At 44.3% G+C, this 17,780-nt stretch overlaps 1 protein-coding gene and 1 long non-coding RNA gene across 2 annotated transcripts; one reads left to right on the top strand and one right to left on the bottom strand.

Annotated features, from left to right (window-relative positions):
* The first annotated feature begins 827 nt into the window (after positions 1-827).
* On the top strand, positions 828-16,175 carry zgc:92360 (uncharacterized protein LOC436988 homolog). Its single transcript, XM_064323711.1, has 11 exons — positions 828-1,299; positions 6,982-7,112; positions 7,516-7,607; positions 10,171-10,253; positions 10,700-10,812; positions 11,994-12,140; positions 12,507-12,590; positions 12,762-12,824; positions 14,262-14,333; positions 15,030-15,261; positions 15,634-16,175. The coding sequence occupies exons 1-11, from the start codon at positions 1,209-1,211 to the stop codon at positions 15,660-15,662; spliced, it is 1,137 nt and encodes a 378-aa protein (XP_064179781.1). The 5' UTR covers positions 828-1,208; the 3' UTR covers positions 15,663-16,175.
* On the bottom strand, positions 15,997-16,395 carry LOC135248783 (uncharacterized). The gene is made up of 2 exons (XR_010328506.1): positions 16,276-16,395; positions 15,997-16,155 (listed from the first exon to the last, which is right to left on the bottom strand). It is a non-coding gene; the product is annotated as an uncharacterized LOC135248783 (long non-coding RNA).
* Positions 16,396-17,780: the final 1,385 nt, after the last annotated feature.

Genomic DNA, 17,780 nt, shown 5'->3' with positions numbered 1-17,780 from the left:
CACGAGAGGGACAAACAGACAAATGAAACAAACGCCCCTGTTCATTTATGCTGCAGAGTGCATAGCTCATAGAGAGACCGTGACCCCATCATTAAACGCTGCCGGCAGTTAACTCTATACAGGGAATAGTGCAACAGATGGCGAAACGCAGGCAGACCACTTTCATAAAACAGCCAGCATTTTTAGTGTGTTTCAGTTTCGCTTTTATGTCCTCCTGAGTGAATATCAAATCAACTTGCTTGTGTCTGAACGATTCCTCCACATCTGAAACATTATGAATAATATGAGCAAACAGGGTGAGCACACTCCCCACCTTTTTAGTTTTTACCTTGGTAAATTTCCACGTGACGTTGGGATCAATTGAAGTGTCTTAATCGGTGTCTTACTGACACCTAGCGTTAAAAACCAAAGGTACTACAGTACGTAGCTGACAGAGGTCGCATAAATCAGCTTACCGACACTGATTGACACTTCCAAGTAGGCATTTGTATTTTATATAAATACAAAAGTGCGCTACGTTATAAGAATTTACCTGGAGTCATTACATATTTGCAATGTAACATTGCATTAAGTATTAACAAGTAGGTATGTAAAAACTAGCAGCGATTGCACGGCTGTCAAGGACTATAAGTATATTATGATACGGCCATGAAATAGCCAAACTATTATTATAGACAATATATTAAATATTTACTAAATTAAAGCAAACGCTCTCATATATATAGGAGGGATTGGCCGCTGGGCCGCTGTTCCTTATTAGTCTACGCCGTACAGAAATATGCGGAACAGCATGTCAGAACAACACCAGTCCCTGACTTCCGAGTGCTTATCTTTCAAAAAACACACCCTCTAGAAAGGGAGCTCGGGGAGGCGGTAGCCTATATTGTGGCTGCTCATTACAGTTTTCGTACGCGACTCTCTTCCTAAACGTCAACGTGTGCAGCTGAAGGGAAGCAGGCTTTTTGCCGATAGCCTTAGCAGCGAAACTAAAACTTCTCCGTACGAAATCGAAAATAAAAAGTGTGGTAACTGAGAAGCGTGCCACTCCTCATACTTCGTTCAGATTTATCTACCTGTTGGGACCTGTCGGAAGTCTATTTCTCTTTTCAGCGGGGCCGAAGCGAGGTAGCTGGTCGAAACCAAAGAAGGTCGTGCGGCATTTAATTTGATGTGCTTTTTCACATTCACGGACTAACCTAGGGGTAGAAATGACCGCTGGCAACGAAAGGGCAGCTCGGGCTTTGAAAGAAATCCTTCAGAAGCCAGGTAACCGCGCCTGCGCTGACTGCGGAGCACCTGGTAAGTGGAGTAACTTTATATTACGTAGTCTACTCACTTCGGGAAAACTCGGTGGCGTGAAGTTGACTCTGGAGGTAACAGACAAGCACCGACACGTTTTGGTGGAAGCATACCTCTTTCAGAGCTCTACTGGTCCAGTTAGAGTGCAATGAGAACATGAAGTGACTAGGAAAATTGATATTTATTCGGTGTGGGGCTCCCAAAGTTTTATTTATTTATTTATTTATTTATTTATTCATTATTTAGTCAATAATCACCATTGTGGATTAAACAACATCAGTGCATATCTTAGCATTAGAACAGAAATAAATATATTGGTGTGGAAATTAAGTCAGCAGGGGGAGAGTCACTTTAAATTGCCCTCCTGTTAGTTATCAGGGAAACTAGAAATGGCAGCTGTTACCAGGGTTGGTTCCATCACTTAAAGTAATTGTAATCAGTTGATATCTGTACAAACACATCCAGTATTCATCAACTTGACTATGTGGATGTATGTAGTTGCCAATCATTGAGGATGTACTTAAAGGGCAAAACTTTGAATCTATGGGCCTGAATGTCTTGTTACCACATAACTCCTTTGTGTGCCAATTGTAATGTTGAAAACTTAGAAATGTAATGAGCAAATGTCATTATACCCTAGTGAATACTGGCTGTATTTCAAAGTCATTCTTTCACTTTTCCAAGGAAAGGAACTGGACTGAAATTATGTTACAGAAGGCACTGAAATCGTGCTCGAATCATCAGCGTAAGCCTGTGGATAGCTTAGGAAATATCATACGTTTGACTGAAACACGCTGTGCTCAGCATTAGTTTACTGTACCTTTAGGCTGAATTAGTTTCAGATTTAGGTGACATCACTTCACATAGGCTATCTGCTTTAGTTAAATTCCCAGTTTTGGAGGTTTAAGGTGGCTTATATCTCGGGTGGCTTACACAGTTGACTTTTTCTTACACGGGTATAAAGCTCAACGTTTACTGCAGTATGTCACAGGTTCTTTTATCAAGGGCACTTAAACCACCTGTATTTGCACTTTACCTGCCCGGCAAGCTCCTTGTTACAATCCCATTCATTCAAGCGCTTTAACAGGTCAGTGGCACACCTGAGGGTCTTTAAGTTTCAATGCAGTTTAGATGCTTTTTATGTCCCCTTTGGCTTCAGCTCAGATGTTTGAAGTTAAAGTTTTACCGTCTGTGTAATTTGATTTTCACTGAAATGGACATTGGCGGGTGAATATTTTGTTGCTGTTCCGGTCCTTTGCTTCCTGTGTGATTGCCTTGCCCGTAACATGCAGGGACATCGCACGGGCTGCAGAGAGGAGTCATATTTCAAAATATGCTCTTTTTTTTCCTTCTCTATTTGCATTCCTTCTCTCGCAGTAACTCCGTGTGCGTGAGACCTCAGCAAATCCCTGTTCCTGATTGGCTAACCTCAGACTTATTGGGATGGTCTGGTCTAAGTCTGTATTCTGTTTCTCTGTTGAAGTGCGGTCCAGTAGATTAACTGCTGTCAGGCCTACGGGCCGAGCGGTTCAGTTCCAGCAACCTCACGCGAGTGAGTTAGAGAGAGTAGGCGTTGGGTCTGCCAGTCAAAGTCTGATCCCTATTGACTCTGATTAGACAGCAGACAAGGAAACTCCAGTGAAGCTGGGCCGGTGGGAGGGGACTTCTGCTTTTGTGTCTGTGTAGATGTGCTGGTGCAGTCAGGTTTATCTGCTATAAATACACGTGTTTCTCTCCCTGGAATATGTCTTAGCTTTCTTCCTGTTACATGAACACATGGGTGCACACACACGCACACACGCATACATGCGCGCACACACACGCGCGCACGCACACAAATACAAACGCACACACACGCACACATCTCATACACATGTGCACGCCGTGCATACTGTACACACAAACATAAAGACACGGAAGCAGAATCATGTGACCACAGCCAGCCGGTCGCTCTGCGCGGGATGTGTGAATGTTTGTGTGCAGTAGCGGATGTGAAACTAGCTAAAAGGCAGCGTGTAAGATACAGTGCTGTCCCCCTGATGACATGCACTCAGACAGTTATTTATATCACACTGAGCGATCACAGTGAGTACAAAAAACACTAATACTGCCATGTGGATACACACACAGTTCCCAAAGTTACACACACACACACAAATTCCCACAGAGTTCCCACGGTCCCAAAAACACACACACACACACACACAGTTACATACATGCATTGCACACACACACACACACACACACACACACAGGCATTCACATGAGTATATAAGTACACAGACATTTTACAGTACATGTCGTGTGAAAATGCAGCTCAGACACGTTGTTAGCATGTGAATGGGCGCTTTAAAATCTGACATCATCCCAGGAGCAAAAATCAGAGTATGATTTGTTTCCATGGCTGGGGACTAATCATATATTTCATTTTGCAGTTTCACCTGCCAGATTCAGGCATGTTTGGAGACCGACGATACGCCGATTCACACACACACACAAACTGTCATGTACACACACACAGACAGAAGAACATGAGAACACAACACATGCAGTCGAATGTCTGCTAAAGCAATCGCACGTGTCCACTGTTGTTGTTGACGTGGCCTGACAGTTGAGGCCAGAAGCACACCTACTGAAAATTAGCCTGAGGCGGATGCCAGCATTGCTTGGCATCTAATCCATGGTGCAACCCACACTCTCCGTGGGCCAAGGGTTCCAGCGGTTAATGTGACACCATACTGTGTTTAGTGTCTGGGTGAATGTGATGCGTTACCGTGTGATTGCTGTCTGAGTGAATATGACACATCATAACGGTGCTGAATGTGACATCACCATAGAGTTATTGTCTCTCTTCCCACTGAAATCCCACGTGTTAAATTCCTGGCTGTACTGTGTAGCCTATATATGTTACTCCATTCAAGTATATGTAGTTTGGACACCAAGCTGATGGGCACCTGGTTGTCTGTTCCAATCCTAGGTTGGGCACTGTAATGTTTTACCTTCAGAAAAATTGCTAACCTGAAGATTGTTATTCTCTGTGTGTGCGTGTGTGCGCGTTAAGGCTGTCAAAAGTGCCATGAAATTGAGTTTGAATATTAGATTTTGTAATTAGTTAGAGTTCGAATATATTCGAATATCATTTGCCTATAATTTAAAAAAATAAGCTGCTTATTGTCAGGCGCGTGATGCACGTATTCACGTGACGCTCCCTCTAAACTGGTCTGCGCCTTATTTTCCACAAGCGGGCAGTAGAATAGAGGACATCAGTGACCTTTCATACTAGGTTAGTACATCTAGGGCCTCACTTATAAAACGTATTTTAGATCAACTGTGTGGCGCGTACGTAGAAAATCACGTCAAAGTAGTGATTTATAAAATTTCAACATGACTCGATTTGACCGTGGAAACGGCTGTGGCTTTACGTCAGGTCTTCACTTGACGGATGCACGCAAGTTCATTTTATAAATGAGCCCCCTGCAGTTTCTATAGCCTAATGCGCAAATGAAGAAAGGACGTTCCCGTGGATGTAATGTGCCACAGCTCGGCATTTATTAATCACAATAATAGGGAAATTATTGTTTACAGGAATCCCTGTTTATTTCTTAACACAAAAACTATTCAAACAGCTAATACATGTAGCCTAAAACAACATAACTTACTTACTCTGTTTAGTTTGTTTAACTTCTTTTATCATCCAGTTTTATCAAAATCTTCAGAACAGTAAGGAAACATAGCCTGCCATGGGAACATTATTTAGCCTAAATTGTTAGCTGACCAGATCTGTTGAACGAAGTGAAAAAAGAGACTGGTTCGCGAGGCTAGCTGACGTTAGGTGTCCATGGAGCTGAAAGTATCACCGGAGGTTATTGTCAAAGAAAACCAGACTATACACTTGCTCTGGGTCTAGGGCAGAACGTTTTTTGTTGACAGGAAGTAACGTTAGCACAGGAAATGAACTTTGCGTGCATGAACATGACTTGCCGCATGAAATTAAAGCCTGTATATTCATGTTAATTACAAAACGCGGGACCCAAAACTAATATTCAAACTTAAAAAAAGAAAAGATTTTCGAATAGTTTTCGAACTTCGAATATTTTTTGACAGCCCTAGTGTGCGTGTGTGTATGTAATTAAGCTATTTATGTTATGTACTGAATACATTTTTCTCTTCATAAAATTAATAAACACGGGTTTAAAAATAATGAATTAAATAAAAAGATTTATTTTATCTCCACCTGTTGGATAATTCATGTGGTCAGTTGCCATAACCAAGGCATGACGTCGTCATTTACATTCTCAACCACAGCAACAGTGTTTGCTACTCTATGGACTTGAGGAACTGAGATATTTATGGTTAAAACAGAAAGAAAAGTCACTGTAAGCCATCTCCAAATCCAATGCATGGAAGGAACACCTGTATGATGAGGTTGCAGTCCCTCTGAAGCCTATGACTACAGGTGTTCTGCTTGGTTGGCACAGTGCCAATCCACTTTTGTTCTTCCGTCTTGAGTGATTGAATGAAGGAATATATCTTTGTTCAAGATGAATATATTTATTGTTTTCCTTTCTTCCCAGTCATGTCCTTTAGCTGGGCAGCTAACTGGCGAAACGCTTCAATGTCACATGATTCTGTAACTTCTCAATGTTCTTTGGAAAGCTGTGAGTGTGGGGTGTGGGCTGGGCGTGGGATCAGAGTACACTGTTAACATGTTGACTGGTTGCCATGTATCCCTGCATCAGCATTCATACATTAGCGTCATTATTTTATTTTATTTTATTTAACCTTTATTTAACCAGGTTAGTCTCATTGAGATTAGAAATCTCTTTTTCAAGAGATACCTGGCTAAGAAAGCAGCAGTCGATTGCAGACACAACAAAATTTCAACATTTAACATGTGGGACATGTGGGAACACTGACCAGACTGCTGAAATTAATAACAGCTGTTGCGCTGGAAAAGCTGAGATTCTCATAGGTGTAGGAACATTCCAAATGATTTTTAGTAACTTTCAATCCCTGTCTAATTTATTTTTGTTCCCTGTGACAGCGACATAAAAGCCAGCTTATTGACTTTTGTATTGACTTTTGGCAGCTAGCTTTAATTTAAAATGAACACTACTGAGATATACTGCAGCAGGAATCTTTTAGATGTGCGGAACTCTCCGGATGGATACCCAGTATTGTTAAGCACCACTGCCTTTTGAAAATGTCCTGTAGGGAAAAGGTATTATTATCATTATTTAGTTTTATTAGTATTATTATTTCCTGGTAGGGAAAGTTATTATTTTATGTTTTTGGTTGAGCACTGAGGCCTAAAAGCAGGGTGTGAGGTTTTTAAAAAAATGTTTATCCACCCTTAGGTGTTGGCCATCGGTCTTCTTCTGTGGTTTTCGCTGTGACAGTGGTGTGAGTTAAACTACAGTATTTGCGGCTGCCCGATACACTTTGGTATTCAGGTTCCTCCGTTTCCTCTGTAACTCAGTTCAAACCTCAGAGAGAAGGGTCTGCATAGTGGCCATTTTGATTGAAATATATTTACCCCTGCTATGAGTCCGTCAATAACCACAGAGGGTTCCTCCTCTACCTCTGTCGCCACTGACGTAAAACTCATTTCAGTACACGGCTCTGTCTGTCTGTCTGTTTTTCAGTCTGTCTGACTTAAATGGCTGCTTCTTTTCCTTACAGACCCAGAATGGGGCTCGTGTTCCCTGGGAGTGTTCATCTGTTTGGGCTGCTCCGGAATTCACCGGAACCTTCCAGACCTCGGCAAGGTCAAGTCCCTCAGTCTCTCCCGCTGGGAGGACTCTGAGGTGCAGGTGAGCACAATCAATCTCGGAATCCAGCTCAAACTCAAGTCCAATAGCAAGCTCAAACTCCCAAGTGGCCCGAAACAACGGATAGCTCTGTCGGTTGGTTTAGGTGTGGCCTCCACAGAACTCTGCTAGTCGCTACAGGTTGCTATAGCAGATCTGAATCTGAAGTCAGGTCTCTTTTTGACCTCAACACCTCCCCCCATGTTCTAGAGAGTTTGGTTATCGTCCAGCTCCATCAGTTAAGACTACAGTGTGTTTGCAATTTGTGTGACTCGGGTAATTACAGTGCCCGCTATCATACGCCTGTCTGAAATAACACCTTCTCAGCTGGCGTCCGGGCGCTGCCTATTCCGGTCTAACTTCTTTTTTCTGAAACACAGCTTTTCTCTGAATGTTCGTCTTTCAGTTCATGGCACAGAACGGAAACGAAGCGATGAAGGCAAAGTACGAGGCTGCAGTTCCAGTGTATTACTACAAGCCCACCCACAAGGACTGCCAGTAAGTCTCGATGGCACCTCCCTTTTCAGCTCTGGTTATATATATATATGTGTGTATATATATATATATATATATGTATATAGAAGCCGGTAACCAGCCATGTGTTCAATATGTGAACTACTGTGTGTGGGTGTATGTACGTACATGGACGCCAATAAGCACTGTTTTATCATGTGTAAAAAAAAGGTAATGGGCATATTCATAACACAGAATCTGCATATAATTGCTCAGTAATGGGCCCACTGCTTTATTTCATGTAAGGCTGATGTGTGGAATAGACTGAGCCCTGTGTTGCCACCACTACCGATGACCTTCCCATGCTCTCAGTTGGGTGCCATGTTGCGATCTGCACGTATGACAGTGGCTGGAAAAAACAAAAAGGTTGAAAGTGCAGTTTCCCACAATGCCGTGCAGCTGAAACAACTTTTCTCAGCAGCCAGCTGCTGATGTCATAGTTGTGTGTGTGTGTGTCTGAGTGTGTGCGTGAGAGAGAGAGAGAGAGAGAGAAAGAGAGAACAAGAGGGAACAGCCTTCAGTGAAATTGTTACTTGAGTGTGAACCTCTTTTCTGTAGTGTGGACTTTGAACTGGTTTACAGCTACACGCCCCACCTGTGCTGCTAACAAGCAACATGGCAGACTCTCATTGTCACACACTCAGTACAGTTCCCTCAGAACCTGTAATCTGAATGAGGAGCAGGAGAATAAAACAGGACTGAAAGCGTTCTCCTTCAATTATATGCTTTATAAAGCTATTTTTCCCTAGATTTTCCTCTTTTCCCTATTGTCTCTACGACCAGCTCCTCCCCTTTGAAACGTGTTTCCTTGTTGGCAGCCACTGTTATCCACTCCCTGGTCCGCTAGTTCAGCTTGCTTGTCGGTGGAAGGGCATTCAGATAGTAGGAATACTCCTAATTGACAAAATGGAGTCACTATTGGGCAAACAGGCAAGGTCGTCCCATTCGCTGAATCCTTCCCTCCATGGACAGCAGCTATGTGCCATCCTCAGGGGCTGCCAGCCGAAGGCGGTTGGCGCCTTATGGGGTTTGAGACCATGGAGCCCGTCCACGCGCTTTAAAACTGGCTCAGCGGGATGAGTCACCCAGCAGCTGTCCTCAGTTGCATCCTCAATGATGCGTTAAACACACTCCACCGCATCAGGGTGCCCGCGTTTTAGATCTGCCCGTTCCCCACACCAAAGAAAGCTCGAAAAACCTTTGCGTTGCGCATCACATTAAATGAGATTATATTGATCCTGACTGGCACCCAAAACTTCAGAACTTTTATTTCAGGCCTCGGTAATCCTCCTCATCTTCAATGGACAATTTGTCTTCTCTTTTCTGCTGGTATTAAAGTATGAGAGTGGCCTTCCCACAGATCAATAGGCTGCCTGGCGCTCCTAATGAAAATTGCAAAGCAAAGCCAGTCCCCCTGTAATCAGTAACCATTAATTCTCATCAGCGTCCCCGGGCGGCAACCGTCGCCGTGCGGCCGGCGTGCCGCTTTCCTAACGGCTCTCTCGCGGCCAATCGGCGCTCCAAGGGGAACGGAGCCAAATGATTGCTCCACTTGACCTTCGTCGGGCCGACGGGAACGGGAGAAGGGGAAGGCTGTAAATAGCAGTAGCGGGCCGTACTTAGCGAATGCTAATAGCCACTCCAGCTCTCGCAGTGGCTCCCTAGCGCCTGACCGCCAAGCCGCCTCGCAATTAGGCCACCTTGCGACGGCGTGGAAACCGACGTGATCCAGCCACTAGCCACCCCCCCCCCACTTCCCCCAAGTGTTCATGGAGAGCTCCTCTGATTGGCTACGAAGTCACCCTCTGCACGCTGCCGTCGACAACATGGCGCCGTGCTGCTCCCTTCCCAGCTCGTTTGTTTTTTATTTTTCTCCACACACGGCTAATTAACAGCTGGCAGAATGTCCCGGGCGCTGCGGTCACCGTGTTTTCGGCCTCGGTGTGTGACCCCCGTGTTCAGCCGTTAACCATTAAAAAAAAAACAACGGGAGCGGGGCAATCACTGCTGCTCCAAGCTCTGGCTGTAAGGCAGCCGCTCTCTGGCTGCTCTCTGACTCCAGAAGGCTTGTTCAGTGTTAACCCAGGAAGAGGTCCCTGCTTTACGCAGGAAGGGCTTACGAGGACATTGACTCGCTTGCTGCAGACTCGCTCGACTTCATGTGTGTATGTGTTTCTGACTGCTATGGTCTGTTCGTGATTTCTGGTCAGTTGATGACTGTGTTACTGCGATTTCGAGGATGGTCAGTAGGCTCTATCTGGCTGACGAATTGGTGGTTGTTAAAATTGTGGCTGTGTGTGTGAGATTCTGCAATCGATTGATGACTGGTGTGATTTCATGGTTCTGTTTGTGTGATTGTGATCTCGTTGGTTGTTTATGTTTGTGTAATTGTGGTCTTGTTGGTTGGTTCTGTGTATGTGATTCTGGTCTAATTTCATGGCTTTGTGGGTGTGATTCTGGTTTTATTGGTGTGTGTGTGTGTGTGTGTGTGTATGTCAGGTTTGATTTCATTACTGTGGTGCTAATCTGTGGTGCTATGTCTGTGTAGGGTACTAAGAGAGCAGTGGATCAAAGCCAAGTATGAAAGGGAAGAGTTTATGGAGCTTGGGAAGAAGCTGACCTATGAGGAAGGTGAGTGTGGTAGAAAGGCTTCAGCTCCACCCTTCATCCACTGTTACAGGAAGGTCTTGTGGCTCATTTCATATGCTGTGTCCTTGGTACATAATGTACTTTATATGTCATTGTCTCTATGAGTTCCCTTTAATGTAACCAGTATATGTGTCATATGCAGCTCGATGTTGCATTGCTAGTGAACGAGAGCGCTCTTTTGCATGCAGGGCTGTCAGTTCATTTGTCTATTTTAAATCAAGCATTGATAGTGTGATGGTGTGGTTTTATGCAAATTTGTTTGCATGCACTAGTGCCTTTAACAGTTTCTTTCCATATGCTGGTGAAATGATAAATCGTATTTTCAGTATCCGATAGAGGTTTCTTTCTTGTTTAGAGTCATTAGCCAGTTACGGTTCACCTTTATCATGTTGCTCTATGTCTGACTGCGTATCGCTGTGGCAACGCAGGGATGAGGGACGGCATGCTGATGAAGAGAGGACGGGACAACGGGCAGTTTTTGAGCAGGAGGTTCGTCCTCAACGAGAGGGAGGGAACGCTGAAGTACTACACCAAGTACGACGTGAGTCTGTGGAGCGGCTACACAGCATTCGCATGGTTGCTAATGCTTCAGGAAGGACCTGGACCGGATGTGACTTATGGGGGCACAATCATTGGGAGGGTGACTTGATGAGCATACACACATATTCCCAATGATCTGGCCCATGATTCATAAACTATACCCCAAATTTTACTACCTTCTTTTGTTTACTAATCTATTTATCAATATAGGGGTTAGTGAACAATAACATGTATTAAAATTTGGGGTATAGTTTATATCCTGAATGTACTTTAGGACACGTCATTGGAATGCTTATAGCCAGTGTATGTTCCATGATCTGGTCAAGATTCATAACACACCAATTTTCTAATTTTATTGTTCATAGCCTGCATATAGTAGCTTCTATTGCTGAATGATAAAGACAATCTAAACCACAGGATAACTGTAAAATGAAGATGGAACCTTTTTGAAAAAAGTACTTTGAAAGAGTACAGTAATACTTAAAGGCACCACAAAACAGCAGGATTCCTGAGAAACGCAACCACATTTTGCACAAAACATGTTCAGACTAGACTATAAAGCGCTGACCGAAACTCCCAGGACATTTCAACCGTAAGATGAAACCACTTATTTAAATCCCTGTGGTAATTCCCTGTAATAATTGTGTTAAGTCACTGTTTACTTGTGTGTAATGGCTGAATCCCACGACCATGGAATACAGTTTACTTGTAGGAGAGGGAATTGCTTAGTAATTCCTGATTGTGCAGTCGAAGCAAAACTTTTATATGTTGTTCAGTTTTGACTACATAAGCCTATAAAGTAGGTCACACTTAATGTTGCATCAGAATAACAGTTCATGAAATATTCAGGTGAAACTCCTTGAATTCAAGCTAGTTGCTGTAGAGGGCTGTGGCTAATTAATAGCAAGCAAATCCCTTGGTCTCACACTGACTGGATGCCAATATTCGATGGGGGTTCAACTATTGTTGCCAATTTTCGGAACACATATCTGCAAATGACACGTTTTGGAATGGGTCGTTTCACGTATCGGATTCCCATTCTGACACGTCTGAATTGGCTTCTGTCTGTCTCTGAGCGCAAAACATAATCACCAGCCTGCCAGGAGGCCACGATTTACCTTTCAGACTAACTCTATACGCCGCTGTTTGCTGGTCTCTTGTTTCCCCTTTCCGCTCAACCAGGCCAAGGAGCCCAAAGCAGTGATCAAGGTGGACACCATAAACGCCAGCTTCCAGCCGGAGAAGATCGGAAACCCCAACGGCCTCCAGATCACCTACCTGAAGGACTACAACACCCGCAACATCTTCCTGTACCACGAAAGTGGCAAGGTACAGCTGTAGGGCCCCCTGAAGGCACAGGGACAACACTGTGCTGCAAAAAAACAAAAAATGAGTCAGTCTTATCAAGCACTTGAGCCTTACATTTTCCTCTTAAGATCTTACTTCTGTTACATTTTTGCTAAATTATACTAAATGAAAAAGGCTGCCAATGTGGTGAGACGATTTGACCAATGAGGTATGACAACTTCACTTGACAAGAAAAAAATAACTTAAGATAAAAAAAGAAAAACAGAGTTTCAGTTTCATTACAAGATTAGAACGTTCCTTCAGACAGACGATTTTACAGTGTTGGTGACCTCACTCACGCTTATCCCTGCATCACACATACCTGCCTGTTACCACTCTGCCCAATAGGAAATCGTGGACTGGTTCAACTCCATCCGAGCAGTTCAGCTCCACTACCTGGAAGTGGCTTTCCCAGGAGCGAGTAGTGTGGAGGTGAGTGCGCTGCGCCTTGCTATGCAACGAGGAATTTGTTTTTGCTTTGCTTGTTTGCTTGTTTGTTCGTTTTTGATTGAACAGCGCTCTATCTTGATTGGGCGTGAAAGCTTTTGATTGAATCCAGGAGAGACTGGCGGTACGTGTCTTATGTGAATGTCTGTCCCGCAGCTGAAACCCAAACTGACCAGGAACTTTTTGAAGGAGGGTTACATGGAGAAGACAGGGCCAAGGGTAAGTGTCAGTGTGTTGTACAACTAGGCTGTTTTTTTGCTCTAGCCTCTGAAACAATGGGTAGTATTGGAAAATTTTCCAGCGATGTTAAAACCACATTCACTACGACTGCTCATGATTCTTTGTGCCCATGCTCCACGCTTCAAAAGTCCTGCTGTTCCCTTAGTGCTGACGACGTGAGTATTCACTTCACAGTGGCTATGCTCAGACCTCGTCTTCCTCTGCTGATAAGACACAGCCTCTGTGTGCTCGAAAGATACAGTCACCACTGCTGTTGAGTCACAGTCAAGAGTCAGACACAACTTCCTCCTGCATTTACATTTTTTCTCAAAGCCGTCTTTAGTGATGTCGTCTCATATTGCAATGATTTGCATATTTTCTCCCCCCCCCCCCCCCGAGTCAATGAAATCACACGACGGTGGTTAGTGAGGGAAACAGGTCGGCTTGGCGCTGTATTTCCCGGACCAGAATAATTGGCGTCTTCGTCAGCGCGGGCCGGTCTGTTTCCGGAGACGCGCGGGCGAACCGCTCCAGAGCTGAACAATGCGGTCGTCACTCATCGAGCGGCGTAATTCCTGCGTGTCACTCACAGCCGGGGCAGCGAGGAGGCGGGCTCGCTAATTGAGTTGGTGTAGGGAAAAAAAAAACGTGTATCTTCAAAGACGACAGGCGCTCCGTCTGCGCCGAGCGCTCCACCTGGAGAGCGAATGCTTTAAACGAGTGTGTACGGGGAGATATCGCAGCGCAGGAGCTAAATAAAGACAGGAGAACAAAGGACTCCTGAGTCACATCGGGAGAGGGGCTTTTGTTCCGAAATCCCGGAAGCGCCGCTCCTTCGGCAGATTGAGCCGCTTGCGTTTTGGGCCTCTCGCTCTCGTCGGAGTGAGGCGGGTGCTTGCGCAGATATGTCACAGGGACAGTCAGAGCAGAATGCGTCAGCCTTCGCTGGCTGTCCTACCATGTACTTGAGCGCTGCAGTGCCTAAGGAACTGCGCAAGGTTATAGCTATTGATTCCCTGACCCTAAACCTTACCCTAACCCTATCCTACCATGTACTTGAACGCTACAGTGCCTAAGGAACTGTGCAAGGTTATAGCTATTGATTCCCTAACCCTAACCCTAAACCTTACCCTAACCCTATCCTACCATGTACTTGAACGCTGCAGTGCCTAAGGAACTGCGCGAGGTTATAGCTATTGATTCCCTAACCCTAACCATAAATCTTACCCTAACCCTATCCTACCATGTACTTGAACGCTACAGTGCCTAAGGAACTGCGTGAGGTTATAGCTATTGATTCCCAGGTGAAGAACTACCATTGTACCCTTGTGCTCGGTGCTTATCCTGAAAAGTTAGCAAGACTTTGTCTGCTGTGCAGATATTCTGTGGAAACGTGTGGCGTAATATCACCGGTGCCTGTCTGTCCCTCTCTGACAGCAAACGGAGGGCTTTAAGAAGCGATGGTTCACCCTGGACCACCGACGGCTGATGTACTACAAAGACCCCCTGGTATGACAGGCGCTCTGGCACTGGTGATTCGGGATGGGGGGGGGGTGTATACATATATCAGCTGCTTGTTTTTCATTGATTTGCATATTTTAAGTGTGGCATTTATTATTATTATTATTATTATTATTATTATTATTATAAATAATAAATGTAACAGTAATTGCTAAGGTAAATATACTTGTGGTAGAATATGTAACCTGTTTGCCTGCTGTGATGAAAAAAACTTGACCAGAAATTTTTACTTATCAGCAAACACAAGTGTGATGTTTGTACTTTTTTGCCCATTCCTTACAACGGCCATTTGTTGGTTTTTACAAAGGCTTGTTTAATGTGCGTGTGTGTGAAGAGGGTGGGGCAGGTAAAGACTTCAGTGGAGACGACATGATTACACAGCGGGACACGATTCCTGCCATGTTCCCTCGGCTCGCATCATGAACTCAATTTGTTTGGAATAAATAAATGAAACAAACAACGGCGAGGTTTTAATTACGCACTGCTTATGGCGGCCGGATGGCGGCCCACGGTCGATTAGACGCGTCTGCTCAGCTGCCCGCCATTTCAGCCACGGTCAGAAAAATAAATAGGTGCACTGATAATTGGGACGGGTCATTTCCCGACGGAGCTGTGCGTCTCTTTCGCTGAGCTGTGATGGCGGCTAGGCTCTCCTTTCTCACTGAGCTGCTGTGCTTTACCCAGGATGCCTTCGCCAAGGGCGAGGTGTTCCTGGGCCACAGGGACCACGGTTACAGCACCAACTCCGGCCTGCCCCAGAACACCCACTGCAATGGGGCGTGGCAGCACGGCATCACCATAGTGACGCCGGACCGCAGCTTCCTGTTCACCTGCGAGTCGGAGAGCGAGCAGCAGGAATGGCTGACTCACTTCAATTCCATCATCAGCACCGTGATGACCCCGCAAGAGTACTCCAGTGAGCACAGCCATGTCTTTGTGTTCGATTGTGTGTGTCTGTGTCTGTGTCTGTTACACTAGCACTGTGTGTGTGTGTGTGTGTGTGTGTTTGTGTTGTAAAAAGCAATCCTATGTGTCTGCGTATGCTGGAATGTACATACCTGTGTGTGCGTGTTGTAAAGTGTATGCGTATGTGTGTGTGTGTGTGTGTGCATGTGTTGGAACGTACATACCTGTGTGTATGCTGTAAAGTGCATGTGTGTGTTATGAATTGTGGGTGTCTGTGTATGTTGGAAAATGCATGAGTGTGTTATAAATTGAGTGTGTGTGTGTGTGTACAGCTTATTTCATTATTAAGTATCACTAATGAAACCATGCATGTTTTTTACAGTGGAGGCTCTGTTCAGGCACAAACACTGACGGATATGAACACTACAACACAGTCTGCTCCTATCCACCAGCGATAAACCCTTCAGTAACAAACTGGCCTTCCTCACTGTCTTAGCCTTCATCCCTGGCTAGCGAGAGACCGTCCAATCACACCAGCCTGTGACACACGGGAGAAAAAACACAATTCAAGCAGCAGCAGAGGTTCTGGGTAATTGTGTGATCTGATTGAGCCTCTGCCTACCAATGACTACATTTCCCAGTGGGGTGCATGAGTTTATACGAACATTTGCCAACAATTGAACCGTTCAAACTTTTGTCTTTTTTCATTTTGTTTTGTGTTTAGTTTTATTGCCAGCCTTTGTTCTGGGAATGTTTGCTGATAAAAAGAAAGCAAAATAATTTTGAATAGATGTGCAGGGCATTATACCAAATGTTGCAAAATCTTTTTATTTTTTAAAAAAAATTTTTTAATGAGTGCTTAATGTAAAATATTAACGGTTCACCTTGGTGAATGACGGTTCACCTCGGTGAATGACGGGTCACCTCGGTGAATGACGGTTCACCTCGGTGAATGACGGTTCACCTCGGTGAATGACGGTTCACCTCGGTGAATGACGGTTCACCTCGGTGAATGACGGGTCACCTCGGTGGCTTTAACGTCTCCAAGTTGAGAATTGTAGTGCCTGTAAAACACCACTATCTCCCCTTCAGTCAGAATCAAGCTGTGTGAGGGAAAGGCCCACCATACCACCACTGATTGTTACTCTTTGTGAAGGCTTGCTCTTCTCAGATCATTGTTTTCTTTCACTGTCGTCCCCAGGCCATTGAAATATGGACCTAGTGGAAATATTTTTTTTTTTAAATATGTATATGACACTGTCAACAGGTCCCTACACTAAGTTTTTAATTTTATTTTTTATTTTTTGTAATTGATGTTCACTGAATGTTTTTATAAGTCAGTTTCAGCATATGGTGGTTTCCATGCCAGAAATGTGGATTGGGTCCATGTAGAACCTCGATTTTTAATAACTTTTTTGAGGATAAGAAAATAATAATAATAAATGGTCATACAAGAATACGTTTTCCCTCGTAAGGCTGACACCTGCTGGCTGACCTAGTAATGATGATTATTACACTTATGATTCATATTTTTTTAATTATCATTTTATACATCAGTCCTGTGAAGTCCTGTTGGAGGCAATTCTTTGAATAGGCAGATTCTCTGCTAGGATCAAGCTGCATTTGGATTTTGTGCACATATAGTGAAAAGTGCAGGTGATTGTTTGTCTTGAATGGTTATAATGGCTGCAAAAGCCCTTGAACGCTTGACTGTAAGGTACTGCATCCTACACTGCCACCCAGTGGTAATATGCTCGGCATCAGTATATTAATACACCAATAATACACAAGACCCTATTCTACAAGACTTTCGGTTGTCCTGATAGACATTTTGCAAGTGTAGAAATGTCAAGTTTTATGAACATTAAAATTAATCTTCTTTTGTAATCGTATTCATTCTTATATAGTAGTTTTATGATCCACAGGACCCTGCATGCACTGTTAAAAGATGACGAATCCCGGATGAATTTCATAAGAACTTAATATCTGGGAATTGCCTCAGACTGTATTGTCAGTAATAAAACATAAAAGTCATGCTACTGCAATTCTGTGTCCATTTTTTTTTTTTTTTTTTTTTGAGATAGTGTTCCATGAATTAATCCCTTCCCTCACCCTGTCCTCTTTCGGTTACCTGTGAAAGAGTTATTTCGGTTACGGGTGCTGGTACCTAGCCGCGATGTCTTCCCCACCTTTGCAGCGGCTGTTCTTTGGCATGGATCGCCGGCGTGAGCGTAGGTCAGTGGAACAGAATGCTGTGAATCGCGCTGACTGCGCATCTCTGATTCTGTCTCAGCAAACTGCCAGCCCCTCTCCAGCACAGCACGGCACAGCACGTTTTCACACGTCCTGTGCATGTGCTTGGCTGTGTTACAGTGTGCCTGTGTGTGCGCGTGTGTGTGTGTGTGTGTGCGCGCACGTGTGGGTGTGTGTGTGTTTGTTTGTGTGTGTTTGTGCCAGTGGATTTGTTTGTCTATGTACCCAACAAATATGTGTGCCTATTCTTATTTTTGAGCAAGTAGGTACATGTGT

Source organism: Anguilla rostrata, chromosome 2 (assembly GCF_018555375.3).
Source record: "Anguilla rostrata isolate EN2019 chromosome 2, ASM1855537v3, whole genome shotgun sequence".
In the NCBI taxonomy this organism is placed as follows: Eukaryota; Metazoa; Chordata; class Actinopteri; order Anguilliformes; family Anguillidae; genus Anguilla; species Anguilla rostrata.
The sequence above is the reverse complement of the archived record's forward strand: the minus strand, read 5'-3'. Positions and strand labels throughout refer to the sequence as shown.

Excerpts from the sequence above, each read along its gene's own strand:
- zgc:92360 (XM_064323711.1), top strand. The coding sequence starts at position 1,209 with ATGACCGCTGGCAACGAAAGGGCAGCTCGGGCTTTGAAAGAAATCCTT. Across the intron at positions 10,254-10,699 it reads GAAGCTGACCTATGAGGAAG|GGATGAGGGACGGCATGCTG; the intron begins GTGAGTGTGGTA and ends GTGGCAACGCAG. Across the intron at positions 12,591-12,761 it reads CAGGAGCGAGTAGTGTGGAG|CTGAAACCCAAACTGACCAG; the intron begins GTGAGTGCGCTG and ends TCTGTCCCGCAG.